At 38.3% G+C, this 19,700-nt stretch overlaps 1 protein-coding gene across 1 annotated transcript; it reads left to right on the plus strand.

Annotated features, from left to right (window-relative positions):
* Positions 1-1,740: 1,740 nt before the first annotated feature.
* stam2 (signal transducing adaptor molecule (SH3 domain and ITAM motif) 2) lies at positions 1,741-19,649 on the plus strand. The gene is made up of 14 exons (XM_044215764.1): positions 1,741-1,921; positions 3,756-3,840; positions 4,066-4,141; positions 5,260-5,355; positions 6,406-6,552; positions 9,708-9,774; positions 10,186-10,384; positions 11,276-11,370; positions 11,543-11,625; positions 11,718-11,805; positions 11,929-11,983; positions 12,227-12,374; positions 14,641-14,807; positions 16,890-19,649. The coding sequence occupies exons 1-14, from the start codon at positions 1,882-1,884 to the stop codon at positions 17,077-17,079; spliced, it is 1,536 nt and encodes a 511-aa protein (XP_044071699.1). The 5' UTR covers positions 1,741-1,881; the 3' UTR covers positions 17,080-19,649.
* The last annotated feature ends 51 nt before the right edge of the window (positions 19,650-19,700 follow it).

Here is a 19,700-nt window from a genome sequence, read left to right on the forward strand (position 1 = left end):
AAGGGACAGTTCACACTAAAATCAAAAATACATATTTTTCCTCTTACCTGTAGGCCTAGTGCTATTTATCCATCTAGATTGTTTTGGTGTAGGTTGCTGAGTTTTGGAGATATCAGCCTTTTTGAATATAATGGGACTATCTGACACTTGGCTTATGGTGCTCAAAGTGCCAAAAAAAAAAAAAAAACATTTGAAAAATTCAACAGCAATGTCTCTTTCCAGAAATCATGACCCGGTTACTCAAGATAATCCACAGATTTGTTGTGAGCAGTTTCATATAGGAACTATATGAACTTTTTTCTACCGATAGTTTCTACATGAAACTGCTCATAACAAGGTCACTACGTCCAATATCTCCAAAACTCGGTAACTCACAACCAAACAATCTAAATGGATAAATAGCACTACAGGTAAGAGGAAAAATATGTATTTTTGATTTTGGGGTGAAATGTCCCTTTAAGGCGGCTTCTGCATTTTTACCTGATCTCGTGACCGTGTCATGTGGAGGGGGCCTGTGTCAGAATCTAGTTTTTAATACTTTTTTTGCTTACATTGTGCATATTCCTAAATAAATGTATATATAATCAAATCACCACAAATTAACAGACACACAAACAAACAACAACAACAAACCTTGGGCAGGATAGTTTTCCAGAATAGTAGGCCTACTGGTCGGTTTCTGGGGCTCTGGGCAAAATATTATGAAGATGCCTTGTGTAGTCTGCTGTGTGCACTGTAACCGTTGTGTTTGGATCTGACATAGATCATCAGAGAAAAACCATTTATATACATATCTCAAAACAATGGCAATAAACAACAGGTGTCAGTCTTCAAGGCTGTTGTCTACAACCCAAGCCAACCATGTATTTGTATTCAGAGGACAATGGAGTGATCATCAGTCACAGGTGACAACAAATGGAAAGCAAAATGATATAACAAACAGTTATATTATAAATGAGTATAGAGTATTATTGCACTATTACTTATTACTTATATTGTATTATTATACCGTACATACTTATCAACCTCTAAATCCACTTTGGTACTTTACACTTATTTTAGCTTTTATACTTATATCCACTTTGTACTTAATTTATCTTACCTGTATTATAGTGTATTATATTTTGATTTGCTTTGTACTTCTATTCCTGTGTGCACTGATGTGATAGTGAGCAGCCTCGGGGATCAATAAAGTATTTCTGATTCTGATTCTTGCTTCAGCAGCATGATCAGTTGTATTAAGTTTGTGTGTCTGACAACAACATTTCACTGTCTGGCCCTCAAAAAATCTCTTTGGTTGCCTTGTATGTATGTTTAGAATAATTGTCCTGCTACATTGTCCTAAAATTGAGGGACTGTGTAGAAGGGCTACAAGTCCCACACCGTCTAAAGCTTAAAGGTAACACTTTAAAGGTACAGTCAAATCTAATGTGCTGGGGTGGAACCAGTACTTTGACTTTACTGTGACTGTGCTGGACATGATGAAATAAGTCTTTGTGCGCTCACGTTCCTCTTTCCCCCACTAGATTTCAGTGTTTTACTAGCCTCTTTAGAGTGTGAACTGTATATAAAGTCTATGGTGTTAAACTCAAGTGCCAAGTATTGTGCGGAACATTTTTAGGAATTTATGTCAACGTGCTGTACTTTCAACAATTAAAAATAGAACTAATTAAACGCTATACAAGTATTAAAAATATACTTTGCCCACTGCATTCCGGCATTTAAAAATACTGTTCAGGCGTTATCCAAGGCAGCCAAGTTTCCGGAAGAGCAACTGGTTCGAGATTAATGGACAAGGAAGAGATATTTGTTTAGGTTTAGTCTGGAGAACACACATACTTGTTTTTCGTCAAATAGTCTGGCTCTTTTTAAATCGCTAGCATGCCTTTGTTTGCCCAGAACCCATTTGACCAAGATGTTGGTAAGTGAAGTGCTGTTTATTTGGTGTTTTCAGTTTGTCAGTGCTAGCTAACGATAGGGCCAACACCACTTGAAGCTAACGTTAGCTTAGCTTGAGTTCTTTAGTTAGCCGTAGCGTTGTAAGTTTAGTCAGCACTGCCAGTTTCTGTAACAACAACATCCATAAGTCTCAGCCAATTTCTTAGTGTGTAGCTGACAAGCTGACTGGTTTTCAACAACTTCCATTAAGTTTATCGATCAGTTCATTTGCTAGGATAAGCGACTGCTTAGTAACTAACTTCGATTCTGATTCATATAAACCGTCACTGGCTAACGTCAGTTACAAGATCACCTGATCCCAAATCAGGTCACAATAGTTATATAGTTCGATTATTTCTAAATTTGGCTTAGGATTAGGGTAAACATTAACGATTATTTTAAATGTCCATTTATCTGTTGATTTTCTTTATTTCGATTAGTATAGTCTGTGAGAAATGCCCATCGCAATTTTTTTTGAACAGTCCACAACCCGAAGATATTCAGTTTACATTGACATAAAATCGTTATATATGAGAAGGTGGAACCAAAGAATTGTTGATGTTTTTGCTTTTCACTTAAACGATTAATCAAATGTCAAAATGAAAGCTGAACTTATTGGCCAATTAATGGATTAGTCAGTTGACGGAAAATTTATCAGCAGATATTTTCATCATCAATTAATTGATGAAGGAATTTGTCAAGCAGAAGTGCCAAACATTTATCTGGTTCCAGTTCTCAGTTGTGAAGATTTGCTGTTTTTCTTAACCTTATGTGACAGATGAGGGAATATATTATGGTTTTGGACTGTTAGTCACACAAAACAGGCAATTTAAAGATGTCACCTTGGGCTTTAAGTATTTGTGATGGGCATTTTTCTGTATTCTCTGACATTTTATTGATCAAACAATTAATTGAGAAAGTGATGTAGATGAATGGACAATTAATATAATCGTTAGTTTACTGCCCTAATCAGAATTGTTGGCAATTAATTTTCTTTTTAATTTAATTTTAAGACTCTTCACCACTTTGAGTCAGTTTGATTATAATGTTTTAGCTTGGTAGATTTGTGTTTTTGATATTTCTTTTTCTCATAGTCGTGTTATGTAAATTTACATGCAAACTTCCTAGGTCACCATCTGTCCCTGCAACACCACAGTTCTTGTATGATAGACAATAGTGCCCTGTTACACTTAACTGGTTCTCTGAATGTTAAATAGTCAGAATGATGAGTCTCATGACAGAGTTTACTATGAGTTGGAAATGTGCATTTGAGTGATTTCCTGCTAACATATCACAAAGCAGCCTCACCTCACTTGACAAAAAGACAGCCTCCACTACCATCATAAGAATTAATACACTTTTCTAAAATATTACATAACTAAACATTAACTTTTAGGGGAAAAGAGAATATGTGTTTTGTTTTTTTAAGTCATTGAATGAGTGTGGCTGTTGTTTAGGATGTCACCTACTAACCTGATCACGAGTTAAAATGCTTCAAGATTGGGATGGCTTAACATCTAAACTAAACAGTTCACTGGGGAAAACCTGCAAGTTCACACAATAAAACAGCATAAAATGTGAAATTTAGTTGGCTTATAGGACTCTTCCAAAATATATATTTTTTCAACTTTAAGCAGACAGGCTTTGGTACAACATTAACCAGTTCTAAAATGTGGTCGCTCAACACTTGCCCACTGCGACTGGCATGTCTGCCCATGAATACATTATGTCTGAAGACATGCAGCCGTTATACCAGTGAAGATATTTTCTCACTGGACCAGATGCACTGTACTGACCAAATGTTGACATATTTCCAGAGAAGGCAACCAGTGAAAACAACACAACAGATGACTGGGGACTCATTATGGACATCTGCGATAAGATTGGAACGACCACCAATGGGTAAGCTGGAAAATGGCATTTTCCTTTTGAGTAATAAGAGGTCATTAGCATTTGGGCAGCACTGTGGACAGTTCATTTGTACGAGACTTTGAATTTGAAAATAGTCTACCCTAGATATCATCAGGACCTGTGCAGGAGCATCTCAAGTGCAAGGACACTGTGTTTGTTGTTTAGTAATTATCGTACTAGCAATTCATTCATCTATTCCTTTCTCTTCTGTTTCAGACCAAAGGAAAGCTTGAGATCCATTATGAAGAGAGTCAACCACAAAGTGCCTCATGTTGCCATGCAGGCCCTCAATGTAAGTTTGTTGCAATGCGTTGATGCCACCAAATGTACACACATCTTGAATTTACTCTTCCCCAGCAAACCGTATAACTGTATATAACATATCCACGTTATAGCCATTATCAGTAAAAGCATTCATTCATTTTTCTGCTCAAAATCTTCTTACAATTTTACATCAAAAAGACAGTTTCATATAGCATGCCCAAATTTCATGAAAATACACTCATTAAAAATAACTGGAAACTAAGATGAGAATAAATTCTCTTCCATAGCTAAAAACTGTGGACCCAATATCGATATTATTAAGTTGATTACTGGATATGCTTCATAGACTGGGGGACTGATGTTATTAAGTCAAAAATAATGTAATTACAAAACTAATTGATCTCAAAGTGCTTCACAAAGCAACAGTTACAAATGGATCAAGATAACAACAACCTTAAAATATCACTCTGTCAGGGCCAACTTCATGTTCATATGCAAATAGTGTTGCCCAAAATGGAAATAACCAATAGGCAGCTACAGTATCATGGTTATCCCAAACATACTGTATTTTTCTTCATATGTCTGCAGCAGATGTTCACAACACAAAGTATACAAAATTCTCCTTGAACAACAGAAAATAAATAAACATGAAGTTCAATAGATTTGGGGAGGGTCAAACTCTTCTGTCCCATTTAGGCGTGAGAAATAAGTGTTTACCAATGCAATTTTACTGCAGTATATTGATTTAATATTCCCCATACAGGAATTCCCCATAAAATTCCCCCATACAGGAAAGTGGAAGATATCATAATAGGAGGATTTATTCAAATGAGCAATATGAGAGCTGTTTCTCTGTCTCTGTCTGAGTCATCATGAGCAAAAACTGTCACATGGCCTGCTCTATATTTAGATCTCTGCGTCCACTCATTCAGATAATTAAAGCCCCATAGTCATCAAAACCATTTATTATTACAAAAGCTTCACCTGCTATTAATATGAACTTTAAATAATTCAGTAATATGAGTGGTAGAAAAAAATCCTCTTCCTTGGTTGAAATACATTGAAAAATCCTCCTTTTTTTTTGTTGCAATAATATGTACCAGCTGTTTCATCTCATTTTTACAATCCCGACTTCTTCTCTTGCAGTTGCTTGGTGCTTGTGTGTCAAACTGCGGCAAAATATTCCACTTGGAAATCTGCTCAAGGGAGTTTGCCAGTGATGTACGGAGTGTGCTGAGCAGGGTATGTAAACTTGTCTTTTTTTTTTTTTTTTTTTCCTCACTTTACCTATTTTGTAACTATATCGGGCTGTCATCTCTTTGCACACACTTGACCAGTGTCATTCTCACACATGTACTCCCTCACACTCTGAAGAAGGTTAACTGAAATGTCACAGATAGAATCATAAATATAGCCGCAAGCGGCAAATCCGGGATTCAAGCCAACATAGACTGTTAGAAGTTTAAAGCTTTTTATCTGGACCTGGTCAAATGTGGCCTAGACGTGACAAAAGCGGTGAAATAAAAACAAACAATTTCTGATTCATAGTCTGATTTGTATTATGCCATGCCCATTTTCTGCAATTGTAGTGCCCCCTAGCAGTTTATTTGAAAGAAAATTTCAGGGCATGTTTCAGGTTCTTATGTGGACATAACCTGGAAGTTTTGTGATGATTGGCCCAACAGTTGTTGAGTTGATCTTTTTATGTGCTTTTGAAGTTCATTGGTCAATATCTTAAACTAAATAAGATATCAACAAGCTTTATACAACTTTTGATAAGCTTCATCCAATGATGATCCACCGAAAATTTGGTAGCAATCGGACCTACAGTTTAGGAGGAAATGTGTTTTTCAAAAAATTCAAAATGGTGGAAAATCTAGTTAGGCAGGCTTTATTGGTCCAAGAGGCTTTTTTGTAGAGCACATTGAACTGGACTTGTGTGAGAAATTTCAAGTCATTCGGACTTACGGTGTGAGGGGCGTGGCCTGTTCAAAATTGCATTTTTGGGCCTTAATACAGCGCCACCATGTGGCCGATGGGGCTCATATTTCTGTGGAAGCACATGCACATCATTTCCAGTTATTTGGCCAAGTTTCGTGTTTCTAGCTCATTCCAGCTCACAGCAATTTGAGCAAAGTACAAATAGTAATAAGACAGCACAAACACAATAGGGTTTCAGTCCTATCCTTAACTGTGTTAGAGCCATGTTATTGGGCAGCCATTAGAGTCTCCTTCTGGCATGAAAACATGGGAGAAAGCAACACAGCTGTTTGTTTGCATGTCCTTTTGTAGGCCCATCCTAAGGTGTGTGAAAAGCTAAAGGCTCTGATGATGGAGTGGGCAGAAGACTTCCAGAAGGATCCACAACTCAGCCTGATCGGTGCCACCATCAAGTCTCTGAAAGATGAGGGCATCAGCTTCCCCTCTGCATCCTCACCGGTTTGTTGACATACAGAATGTGAATGTCTGGTTTAGATCAACGTACACAAAGCAAGGTGCAAATCAAATCCTATCTTGCCTTTATCATTCATCAGGGTGGTATCTGATGGGTTTTTCCCAGTTTCTTCATATACAATCCATCATTTAGTCATGCAGCTTCACCAGACAAACATAAATGACAAAAAGTATAAAGGACCTCTTACATCTCTTACAAGACAACATTACAACCACTGTTTCAAAATAACATTTTTTACATGGTAGAGGTGAATAATGTTAAACCAGTCGGGGGGGGGGGCTTAAACTTAATTATTCAGTTAAAAAAACTGTATATTCCATGTTCTTTCAACATCTTTTAACCCCAATCTCTTCCCTGTTTTGTTTTTTTACTTTTTTTTTTTACTTTTTATGTATAGCCTAAACAATTTTCAAGTAAATCAACAGTTCACAACACATCAACACTGAAATTCACATTAATTAAAAAAAAAAAATTCCACTGAAGTTTACAAACTGTCTTCAAATCTGGTCCGTAATTTAACCCTCACAGGCTTAAAGTACCCAGTTTTTGAAATCAAAGATGCCTCCCTTGTACATAAAAAATTGGGACAAAATATCTTGAATGCCTTAACATACACAGCACAACAGGCCTCTTGTGAATACCAATTTGGTGAAGCAAATTAGTATTCATGGTAAGCCTTCATTACTTAGTCTAGCTCCTCTCAGAGAGAATAAAACTTATTTTGTCTTCCACTTTCACCATGATACCAGCCAGCTTTTATTTTACAAAAAGGAACTACAATTTGGTTGCTTGCCAAAGTGGCTGTTGGCAAGTAAAACTTTTCAGCCACAGCCAGATTTAGCAACATTTTGTTATATCCTGTTGCAGCACTTTGTCTCATATGTTGGAAACTGCATGTTTTGACTTGAGTATCGTTCAGCAGATGTAATGTGTTAGCAGTTGTCTTTCACCCTGCTTTGTTTTGCTAGTTTTCTTCCCCTAATTACAGTTTTAGTCCATAGACCACAATAAGAAAATAAGCGTAGAGGCTTTTTGTCCAGCCTGAAGCAGTCGTTATGGCTGTGGTTTCATTGCAGACCAGCGTGTTGCCAGTGTGAAGTTCAGGTTGGGTGGCGCTTGTCCGTCTGCGTTTGTATGGCAAGTGCTTACAGTGGAATTTCCTCTTCACATATTTCACATCATTCTGTGGATATGTGTGTGTATGTTCCAGGATCAGGACTGTGTTTATGATTGTTTTGGACAGCTGTTCTCTTCTTGTTTCTGTTCTGTTATTTGATGTCTGTGTGAATTGTTATGTAACAACCTTATATATGTCAAGGGTTGAAGTGGACTTTGCTCTCAGGTTGTCGTAAAGCAGCTGACCTACAACTGTATCATCTGAGGTCGTAGTCTCTGGTAATAGTCTGAGTTTGTCACTCCACTTTCGAAAGTGTATTTTAAGGGAGAAAAGAGGAATTAATAAGCAAGTCAAACATCACCACAAATTATGTCTACTGAGATTAATGGTATATTTTTCACCTTTTGTTTTTTTTTTCATGTTACTTACAGTCAAATTATGCATGCACTGTGAATTTGTAAAACACATTCACTAGCATGCAGAAACACTACCTCTTAAAAGGCAAATAACAAACAAATTCCCTGTGTTTATTTGGTTTGGGCTTTTCAGGTCACTTGTGAGGATATTCATGATTATCCCGATAATGGAAATTCACTACGATAAACTTATCTTGAATGTTTTTTTTTATCCATGATAAAATTGTATCTGTATGTATCTTTTGTGGTGAATTTATGGCAGAGTTGTTGTATTAGATTGCATTAGATTTTACAGTGCAAAGTGGCCACTGAGTGTATATCAATCTGGGAAAATAATCCACAATAACAGAGATAAATGTACAACACACTGTACAACTGATCAATTTGATCCATTTCAACCTGTTTACAGTACAAACAGACAACTCAGAACATAGATTAATAAACATCATTGTGGCTTTCATAGGAATGATCAGAAAACTTTTTTGCCACTGGCTGTGCTCCATTTGGCTGTGGTGGTGTGCTGCGTATTATGTTATGGGAAGGACTGGGAAACCTGCTTTAATGGAGAGCAGGTGGCACATGAGGCAGCAGGCATGACATTTAATCCCTATCAGCTGATGAGCAAACAGCAGCAGGTAGTGTGACTCAAGCTGTGGCAATGCTTGCTAGTATTTACCTTCAGCTGAACCTCTAAGATCATGCTGAACTTAATGTCATTTTTAGACGGACATTTTTGTTTTTCTGTCAGCCACACTATCAAGCCATGTAAAACAAATGAGTTTTCCAGTCCCTGTTGTTGACCTCTCTGTTGGTACACATTGTGCAGCAAGAAAACAAACTGCAGTCTATTGGTTAAAGTCATTTGTGTGCCAGTTTTAGATGGAATGAAAACTCCACCCGTCACGCACAAACTGGCACTGGCACAGCTTTTGGAGATCACATTACTTTTAATTGTTTTTATACTAAAATATTGAACAGTATCTGTATATATTTTACCTTTTACACAGTATTCCCTGTGGGTATGAATAAGGAAATTATTTTTTCTTTGATTAGTCTGTATTTCCACGTTAGGAGGACCCATAAGTGAGACAATTCTCAGTAAATTACAGCTTGCATCCTGCACCCTGTAAATCTGCTCCTGGATGTTAGATTCTCCTTGATACTGTATGTGGAAAAGAGACATTGGACCAGCCTCTGTAATACTTTGTTTCTCCAACTACCAGTATTAAGCATTAATTCACCCACTGTGAATATGTTGGTGTGAAGAGTTGTTGTTCAGCACTGGCAACAAAGTACAGTTGACCTGTTTTTTGTCCACTTTGACCTCATTGCCATGTCAGAGAGCTGCCTTAGGTTACCTTAGACAAAAGATAATGAGACAGCTGTGTGGAGGGTTTCTGTCCAAGGCTCTGACCAATGTGTAGTACCCTACATGAACTGCAGGTGGCATTACAGTCACTGTAAATCTGTTTTACAATTCTAGTCTTTTGTGCTGCACTCCCTCATGTATGTATGTATGTGTGTGCATGCATGTATGTATGCATATGCGCATACATATACACACGCATGCACAAAACGTGACCTTATCTTTCTAAATTGACCACAGGGGTCCACCACGAAGGTCAGCACACCTGCTGCGGGCAAGTCATCGGATGATGACAACCTGGCCAAAGGTAAAGTGAGACGCCATTATTCAGCTCTACACACACACACCGTTATCATCTGTTGTTTTAAGCATCATTTTCTACAACAGATGCATATTTTCCAACTACTGCACTGTTTAAGGCTTATTATTATCGGTTTGTACCAATATTCTCTTTTTCTAAGGAGTAGAATAGTTTAAATTGATTATCGACTGGATTTTACAGTATGTTCCTGATGCATGGGTTATTGATTATTTTCATCTTACATTGCAGTAGTCTTCTGAGAGCTGTTTGTGTTCTGAAAATAAAATATAAAGATTAATCCTGTGTCTGCGTGAAGACCATGCGTTGGACATTTGACAAACATCCTCTTCTCCTTTCCACCTCTCTTCTGTTCTCTCTGTTCTCTCTTCTTCCCATCCAAACCTCCACCTCTCCCAGCCATCGAGCTATCCTTGCAGGAGCAGAAGCAGCAGGCGGAGACATGGCCCCTGACCGTGACCTCTGAACCCCCAAACTACACCAACGGCAGCGGGGGGCAAGAGGCCCGGAAGGTGCGTGCGCTGTACGACTTCGAAGCGGCTGAAGATAATGAGCTGACCTTCAAAACTGGAGAACTTATTCTGGTTTTGGATGACAGGTAATGTTTCATAACACGTCCAATCATGAATCACCTCTGCTTTATCTTCAAAATACTAATTTTAGTGCTCTGCCATTGGTGTTGCAGATTTTCTGATCAGTTTCGTTCAAAGCAGTGATATTCTCCGATTACGAAACGCAGACAAGCATCATTTTATATTTTCTTCAGCTACATGCAGGCTAATACAACACCTGTGCAATAAATCCTACCTTTTATAAAGCTTATAATATCCCAGGGCTTGTTGACAGTGTGTCAAAGAAGCACCCAGAAGTATGAATCCAATCCCAATAATCTCACAGAATTTTATATATAGGATGTATTTACACATCTGTGCTTGGTTTAATTGTGTCCAGAATTTGAACCTGCAAATTGAAGGATGCAGTTAAATGAATCTTGCATATGGTGAGCAAAGACTTTATATAGTGTTTTTGGAGTGATATAACCTGTGTTTAAAGAAAAAAAGAAAAGGTGCTTAAATTCTGATTTCCACTCATTGATCATCATAAAACAACAGCTGTTCAGCTGTAAATTATAAGGTATTCATGTATGCTTTTCTTTCCTTAAAAGAGCCACATCATTTTATACAACCTTCCTGATTTACCTTCTAAATTTGCTCCAAATAATGTAGATATATGTCAGTCTTAATAGCGGGGCAAAGTATGTTCCAGGAACACACCGGAAGACTAAAAGACTAAAATCCTAGGTATGACCCATTTAGCAGCTGATTTTTGCACATCAGTGGCAGACACCATAACTTGACAAATTCATTTTAATTTAATCCAACATTTTTATATTGTGATGGCTCTGACTGGTCTGAAACTCAGACAGTATGGCCCACTCTTAGAAGCTCTTGCATTGATGTCAATTCTCATTTCATGATTTTATTTATAGCGATCCAAACTGGTGGAAAGGAGAGAACCACAGAGGAGTGGGGCTTTTCCCCTCCAACTTTGTCACAACCAATCTGAATGCTGAGCCAGAGCCAGGTTGGTCTTTCTATTGAATCTGAGTGAAGTGAACATTGCACACTCTCTGGTTTTTCTGGTTTAAGTTTCTACCTTTTAGAGCATACAGCCTCTGTGCTCTTCAGCTATTTGATTTATACTGGAGCAAATTAGTTTCAGAACTGCTAATTGAACTCAGCCTTTTCCTCCCCAGTGGCCTATGTTGAAAAGACAACCAGTCCTGAAGAGACACCTCTGGAAACCAAAGTTGAGCCTGAGCCTGTCTTCATTGACGAGGTACTATATTTCCTCAGTGCACATACATTTACAAAACCCAAATCACCTCTCAATCAAACTACCAACCCAAACCTGCTCTCTTCTTTCTGCAGGGGAAGATGGACAGAACACTGGCACTGCTGCAGAATGCAGATCCTGCAGATCCGGCTCCTGACTCCCCAGAGCTGATCCAGCTGGAGGGTATAAACCTTAATGCTGGTGTAAATCTAGGCGCTCTGCCAGTGACAACTGCAGTCGGTCTGAGCTACACTGTTGTTTTCTAACTCTTTCTGTTTCCCTCCCTAACTGTACATATCTGAACAGGTGCATGTGAACAGATGAACCCAATGATTGATGAGAAGCTACAGGAGATTGACAGGTAGTGTGTTATGGATGTAAATTTATTAGATTTATCAACATTATTATTACTGCTTCATTAAAGGCCCAACTAGGTTAGGGCGGTTGACATGCAGCAAAAGGCCTGGGCCGGATTTGAACCCGGGCCGCTGCGGTAATGATTTAATTCATGGTACGCTCTCTACCAGGTAAGCTACTGGGGCGTCCCACTTGGACTGTTGTACAAATCATCCTCATCCAATAAATGTCTCTCTCTATGTTGCAGGAAACACTCGGAGTTGTCAGAGTTGAATGTGAAAGTTCTGGAGGCCCTGGAGCTTTACAACAAGCTCATGAACGAGGCTCCGTTCTACTCGGCTTACTCCAAGATGCAGGCGCAGTATGCACCAACGGGCTCAGCTGTAGCCATGCAGGTCAGAAAAATGCGCTAAAGTTGTCCTCTGTGCTGCCCAAAATCTCACTTTAACAATGATTTAATCTTGTTTAGCATTTATACGTAAACATTTAATTTTATAAGCTTTGCATCAGAGGACAGTAAAAATACAAGCCTGTCTAAATCAATCAGTCAGTCAGTTGATCAATCACAAAACTGCAGTTCACAACCAAATGAAAAAGTCACAAGACAATGTACAAAATAACATAGGTACCTAGCTTTTAACTCTTTTTTAGACTGGATTTCCAGTGGCTGGCTCATGTATTAATACTGTCTACGCTGGCATTGACAGGACAAGTGTGTGTGATGTAGAAGCTGCAATTTCTTGATAAAAGTATAATATGTGAGAAAACAGCATTATAATGAAGTACTGTAGTGCCGCATTGATGCCCTGGCCTACAAATCTTGTTCTCCAGATGTAAGAGATGTTTGTTTGGTACAGACCCCAACAAATGTCACATTATCATGATTTTAATGAAAATGAAAATTGTGATGCAAAAATGATCATTCCCACTAATCATGAATCATATCGTGAAATCTGTCAAAATAATCGCCATGTGATTTTGTTAATAATGTTTTTTTTTTGTTTATTTTTACCATATCATGCAGCCCTAGTTCAAGGCTCTTGGGGAAAGTGTTGTTTGTTGTCAAGTTAACTGAACCACAGAAACTGTAGGTAATTATTCAGTATGTCTCCAGTCTAAATGACAGACCACTTACGCACATGATGGTGAATTATTGTATGAATGGGCTTAATTTCCCTATAAAATTAATACGTTGAATTCATGTATGCTTGGTCAACTTCAAATCGCATCATTCAAGATTCTTGTTGTTGTACTATAGTCATCTTCTCTCTCTCTTTGTCTCTTTGTCTTGTGATGCGTGCCAAGCCAATAAAAGGCGGTACCAAGTCATACATAATTTTTAAGAATGGATTCAGTCAGAGGTTGGTTCACAGTTTAGAACACTAAAGGCTGGATATTTTCTGTGTTAAAGAAAAGGTTTGTTTTGGACAAACTGTGTTAACTACCATTGTGCCCACCCACGGAGACAGCAGAGTACTAATGTGGAGGAAAATCATTCAGAGCAGTCACATGAAAATACTATATTATTTAGACTCATATTTCATTTCTCACATCCTGTACTTGTGTGTTATATTTGGCCAGTAAAGCAGTTGATTTTGTTGCTTCTTATACTCGTCCTGATAGCTTGACATTCAGTCAGCCTTTTTTTCCTCCCTGGAGAGTCGGAGGCTGCCTGGGTTTTCTTGGCAGTGGCTGTTTTCTCTGTAGTGATTGATGTCACTGTCTCTGCCCGCGATTTAGAAAAATGTCCACTTCACAGGGCAGGCTCGCACCAGAGTGCTGCTCGTTCTTTTTTTGGTGGTTTGTTTTTTGCCCTTCATTATTTATTTATTTATTCATTTATTTATTGCAAAGTACTGTATAACTCCCTACCAGGTGGTTGTTGCACCTGCAATGACGAGGATTTTGTTATACATAAGGACTTAGAATTAGAAAAGTAAAATCCTGATACTATATATACTTTATATTTTATATAATATTATATTAATATAAACAGCTACTGTATATCTTGGTTGCTGTCGCTCTTCTTCATAGTTTGAATAAAGTGTCAAATTATGCAGCAACACGACCTGATTTACTGGAATAGTCTGCACTTTATTCATCCAACAAGTGGGTATTTTATATCTTGCATTGTATCTAACTCCCAGTAGCCAGGCATTTTCTTGAGGCCAAACATTCAATGATGAACTTCTCTTTTATCAGTGATTCTAGGGTCAACCTGGGACAGAGACAGATGATATTAACTTTCTGAGGAAATGGAAAGAAACTCTCTGGATTTATAAGCTCAGAAACTCAAAAACAAAGAATGTTGTAGTTTTTGTACTTAAGTTTTTCATTTTTACTTAGAGCTTAAAGGAATAGTTTGATATTTGGGAAATACACTTATTTGCTGTCTTGCCAAGAGTTAGATGAAAAGATTTATACCACTGTCATGCCTGTACACTAAATATGAAGCTACAGCCAGCAACCCTTAGCTTAGCATGAAGACCAATTGGCACAGTGGCTTACTGGAGTCTTTCTGGAGTCTGAAACAATAACGAGAGGCACGTTGAAACTCCCAGCCGCCTTGACTGGTGTCAACGAGTACTAGCTGTGGCCGTAACAATCATGTTCTCAGTACTTATTAAAGCCATCCTGCTTCTCCCCCTTTGGTCTACTCAGGGCTACCTCGGCCCAGCCGGCGCTCCCTACCTGCCTCCAGCGATGCCGCAGGGTCCTCCTGCGCAGCCCTACGCCCTGCCCACCGACCAGCCCGGACCACTGCACTCCCTGCCCCCCAACATCTCAGCCCCACCCAACAGCCAAGCTGCTCAGCCTCCCTACATGTGGTAAGAGAACATCCCCACCACTGTAAACAGGACCTGTAAGGCTGTCAGAGTAGAAACTCTGCAGAGACACTCTGAAATACAAATAATGACAAGGGTCGTGTCATATGACTATTAAAGGTGGATCAATGCCTCAGATCTTTGGCATTAACAAGCTACTAATTTTGAATATTGGGTAGTTAACAGGTCAGGTAGAGTGCTAGTAATGTCAGTGGTATAGACTAGCACTGACAAAGGGCTTAACTATGTTATTTTACATTCTTTTTATTTTTACTACTGCGTGTATGTTTTCACTAAAAGGTTAGAAATTAAGGTCTACTGTAAAAATGGGACTTTTTAGGGGAAAAACTGTGATAGTAGAAACAAATTAAGTAAATTAAATCCGATTTGTAAAACCAGAGAGTTGTTTTTGCATGTTTGCATTATAATCAGATATACTTTATTGTCCTGCAGGGAAATTTGTCTTGGGCTCCAAGCCGCTGCATCACACAACACACTTGCAAACAACGTCAGAATGCACATACACGCATAGATCATACATACGCTCATGCATAAATAAATAAATTCACGTTGCGTGTGAGACAGTAGTGCTTTAAAATAATAAAAGGTAATAAAAGACAATAGTTTGAAATAATAAATCAGGTATAATCAAACCAGATCTCTAAGAAATGTCTTAGTCCCCAAATGTAATTATATACATATAATACCACTACTTGTATTTGTTGCTATTTAATATTTTGATGGAGGATGGAATTAATGAATTTTTGCCTCCCTGAGCACATATTTTTCATATAAAGGCTGAAGATAGTGATCTTTTCCCCCCTGTGAGCTTCATGGCCGTTTGAGTAAGACGAGCTTAGCCTTTAACCGTGCTGACAGGTTACCACACCATACATGTATGCCGTATCGAATTACACTCTAAAATCGTTTGATAAAACAAAATCAGTGAGTTTACTATTTACACCACAGAGTCTCAGCCTTCTCAAAAAAATACACCCTCTGTTGTAGCCTAGAACAAAGGTTTTCAACATGTGCATGCCATGTGAGTGAGCTGTCAATGTGGACACCAAGATATTTGTATGAAGATACCTGAGTTATGGGTTCATTGTGAATAATTGCTGGACTGTGGTCACCAACTTAGTTTGGATCGAATATAATCTCCTCAGTTTTCTTCACATTCACAATAAGGTGGTGAGCATCACACCAGTCCACAGACTGTTTGATTTGGGAGTGGCAGAGTGATTTGTCTTGATTTCTATGTAACAAGTTAATAGGTTTGTGTAAATCAAGTACAGGTATGCAGCCAGTACAACCGGTGACTGTCACCACTAGTTAATATGTTAGAGAGGGCTAGCTACCAGTCTGTATTAACATGCAAGAAGTACAAAAAGTAACCCCCAGTGAAAAGTAGACTTAGTGCTACAAAAGCTTAACACAGATTGCATTTATTTATTTACAGTTTTCTCCACTTCAGTGGTAAAAGTAGCTTTTTTGTCACTTATCCAAAATAGGTATAAGCAGATAAGCAAGGTACTTTATCCACTCATGCATCCATTTTTCACTGCTTGTCAACACTGATTATTTAGGCTGATCCTCATCATATTTGTCCCTGGAGTGAGAGAAGGTCACAGAATCCTCAGCTGGTTGTAGCTTTAAATCTAATATAGATTGTATTAGAGCTCATGGCTTATATTAGTATCATAATATTAACTAGAATAACTTTCCAATATCAATATATATCATGTTATGGCAAATGTCTGCAAATCACAAATTACCCATTAAATTGTTGTTCAGTGCAATGAACTGTGTTCAACTGTTGCATCAGAAAAAAACTTAATTTGGACAAAATATAGCAATAAGATTTTAGCATATCGTCACAAGAGGATTTCACTGAAAGACTATAGATGATTGCCCAGCTGTGGATTGTATTTTATAGATGTATTATTTGCCTTGTTTATGATTTTAAATGTAGTACCTTTTACCATAGTATGATAGACTAGACATAGACTATGATTTTTACATGTTGAGACTCAGTTTCCATATTTGCTGTTGATACTAAGTGTCACATCTGTATTTTCTTCACAGCAGTGGTATGAATACTCAGTACATGAACCAAGCTGCTGGAGCGCCTTACCCACCCCAGGCGGGCGTGGCCATGGACATGTCAACCTATCACAACTCTAGCATGCCTCCTGTGTCCTATCCTGTGGCTGCTCCCCCTCACCAGGCTCCTCATCAGCAGCAGGCAGCATATTATCAGCAGCCTCTGTTGTAAAACTCCAACTGACAGCAGACCTGAGATGAATACATACTCCAGATATTTCAGTTTCCAGTGGTGTGTTCATTTGGCTTACCTTGTGTGAGTGTTTGTGTGTGGTAATTGCTTTGGGAACATTCCTTTAGCCATTTTTTGTGCCTGAGGAGAAGCTGAATTGAACACAGCCCACAAAAGTTGAAATGACTCCGGTGTGTATCTAACGCAGGTCTGTTGCTCATCTGAGTTAGGACTCTCTCTGTGTGCATGTCCTCGGCGACTGTATGTGAGGCTAACATGGCGTCAGGAGTTTACTTCTGTCCTTCACTTCTTTTTCTTGGCTGACAGTGAATGCGGTGCTGGTCTTCACAAATGTCACAGGTCAACACAGAAGAAGAGTTGGGTTTGCTCACCATTACAGGTCCATGTAATGAGCAGTCATTACCTAATTCTGAAGAAATTAGCATTTTACAATTTACAGTTCAACGCAAAGCTACCCCACACAATGCTAATTCTGAATCGACCCCCTTTAAAGAATTCACGCAACTTGTCCGTTACCATATCTTTTGAGGTGGTAACAGCGGCTCAGGCCCTGTCCACACTAATGTAGATACATGTGTTTAAAAAAAAAAAAAAGCTTATTTTTCTCTCCATTGTGGCCATCTATTCACACTACCTGGTCTCCACCGGCCATGTAGCTAAAGCAACATGTCAGCAGCACAACAGCCGCAGTCCCGTCAGTGTCTACACTGGATACCTTCAGCCACAGTACTGTTGTACACTAAAAGTGTTTCGACAGCCCATATAGCCTAATGCAAGATCAGTGTAATTACATGTGCACGTCGGAATACAATGGACTCAAATAGCAGCTCTGCATGTAAAACGCCAGTGAATCGTGAGCCTTTGCACGGCTTGTTCAGACAGCTGTATTGATCAAAACCGAAGCATATCTGTTCTGTCAGATGCTTGTGAAACAGATGACTGAAAAACACGGCTGAAACGTGTCCACTATAGACAGCCTGCAAGAAATACAAAAACGCAACTTTTCGAAAGCGTTCTCCAGGGTAAATAAAATTGAAAACACAAGTCTCACGTTGGAGTTCGGACAGGGAAAACTGAGCTGTTCCAAAATGCTCATGAATGGCCATCAGTCTTTGCAGACATGCACGAGATGCTAGTGTGGATTGAACCCCATTTGACACCTAAATTACATTTTTAATTTTATCTGCACTAATGGGATCATGGCCAAAATGATTTGTTTTTCTTTTAGTTTTTAATCTTGTTTTTAAGTCTGTAGGTGAATTCATCTGATAGAAACACTCTGGATTGGTGTGAGAGCTCATGTTTCTGCAAAGCCAGCATTTATGCACTTGTGGAACAAGGTGTAGGTGCTTGCTTGAGGACAAAGTGTGCAGTTATTTAAAAGGCAAGAGCTCCATTTTCTTTTCTTCTTCCTCACCAGCATCCGTCACTGTAGTTGATCTATGTTTTGAACAGAATTTCTGATGTGCAAACTACATTTTCAGCTATCAGATATATATGTTAACAGTTATGTTATGTTCTAGTTTGTGTAAATTACTTTCCCACAATCCCACTGCCTTGTAATGCATTCTGTGGTTGCATTTGAGATATTTAAGACATTTTGTGTGTATGTGTGCACATACGTATGTATGCGTTTGAGGGCTTACCCATAATAGGTTCTTCATCATTGTAAACTGACATTGATTTTCTCAAGGATCATCAGATTTTAGGGTGAGAAATAGTTAGTTGGATCTCTTTGTGTGTTTATTAATCTGATGAAATGCTGCACCCTCCTCATGAATATTACTTCAGTACCTTCCTGCCTCTCATCTTCATGTGTGGGGTCTCTTCCATTTAGCAGAATCTGTTAGGAGTCCATGTTTTATGCAAATGCACGATACTGATTTTCATGTCTATATACTTAAATTTCAAAATTGTCAATGACATTGCCTGTACTTTGATTTATATATATATATATATTGAGACATTATACATGTGTAATTTACATGGTTGGTGAATGTGTAATTATTATCCTTACTTTGCTTCTGCTTTTACTTTCATTGTCCAGGCAAAATGTAAATGTAACACAATTTTCAGAACTCAAGTTCAGAACTCTTTAGTTGCCGTTAATATGAAGAAAGAGAAGGGAGACATGTTTTTAACCTACTCAATTTTGGGGGTTAAAATTAAGGAGCAGCTTTCATAGACTCTACAGTCCTGTTGCAGTAGCTCCATAGTTATAATTTTAGTCAGAACTGTCCTTTATACGGCTCATATTAAAGGCATTGTATATTAGATGTAAAATACCTGTTTTTTTCAGTGACATTGACATTGCACCTTAGCTTTGTAAACATTTATTTACCACTGGATGCCTTGTTTTTCTGTAGAAATCAAAGAATGACACGGACACAACTTTGGCGAGTAACTTCAGCCTCAGAATCTGCTGGATATGTGTAATTCTGTATATTTAAACTATTCCAGGAAAAGTTCCTTTATCCCGGATTTTAAAACTGCTTTTGTAACAGAGCAAACTTATAATATTCTTTGAAATAAAAAGAAAATTACCTGTATTGAGGGTGGTCTCTACCTACATTTCCCTTTTGGATGGCTTTAAGTAATTA

The sequence above is a fragment of the Siniperca chuatsi genome, linkage group LG12 (assembly GCF_020085105.1).
Source record: "Siniperca chuatsi isolate FFG_IHB_CAS linkage group LG12, ASM2008510v1, whole genome shotgun sequence".
Taxonomy (NCBI): domain Eukaryota; kingdom Metazoa; phylum Chordata; class Actinopteri; order Centrarchiformes; family Sinipercidae; genus Siniperca; species Siniperca chuatsi.

Bases quoted from the DNA above. Each gene is read 5' to 3' on its own strand.
- stam2 (XM_044215764.1), top strand. From the start codon at position 1,882: ATGCCTTTGTTTGCCCAGAACCCATTTGACCAAGATGTTG. The intron at 3,841-4,065 runs GTAAGCTGGAAA...CTTCTGTTTCAG, and splicing joins ATTGGAACGACCACCAATGG to ACCAAAGGAAAGCTTGAGAT. The intron at 11,371-11,542 runs GTTGGTCTTTCT...TTTCCTCCCCAG, and splicing joins GAATGCTGAGCCAGAGCCAG to TGGCCTATGTTGAAAAGACA.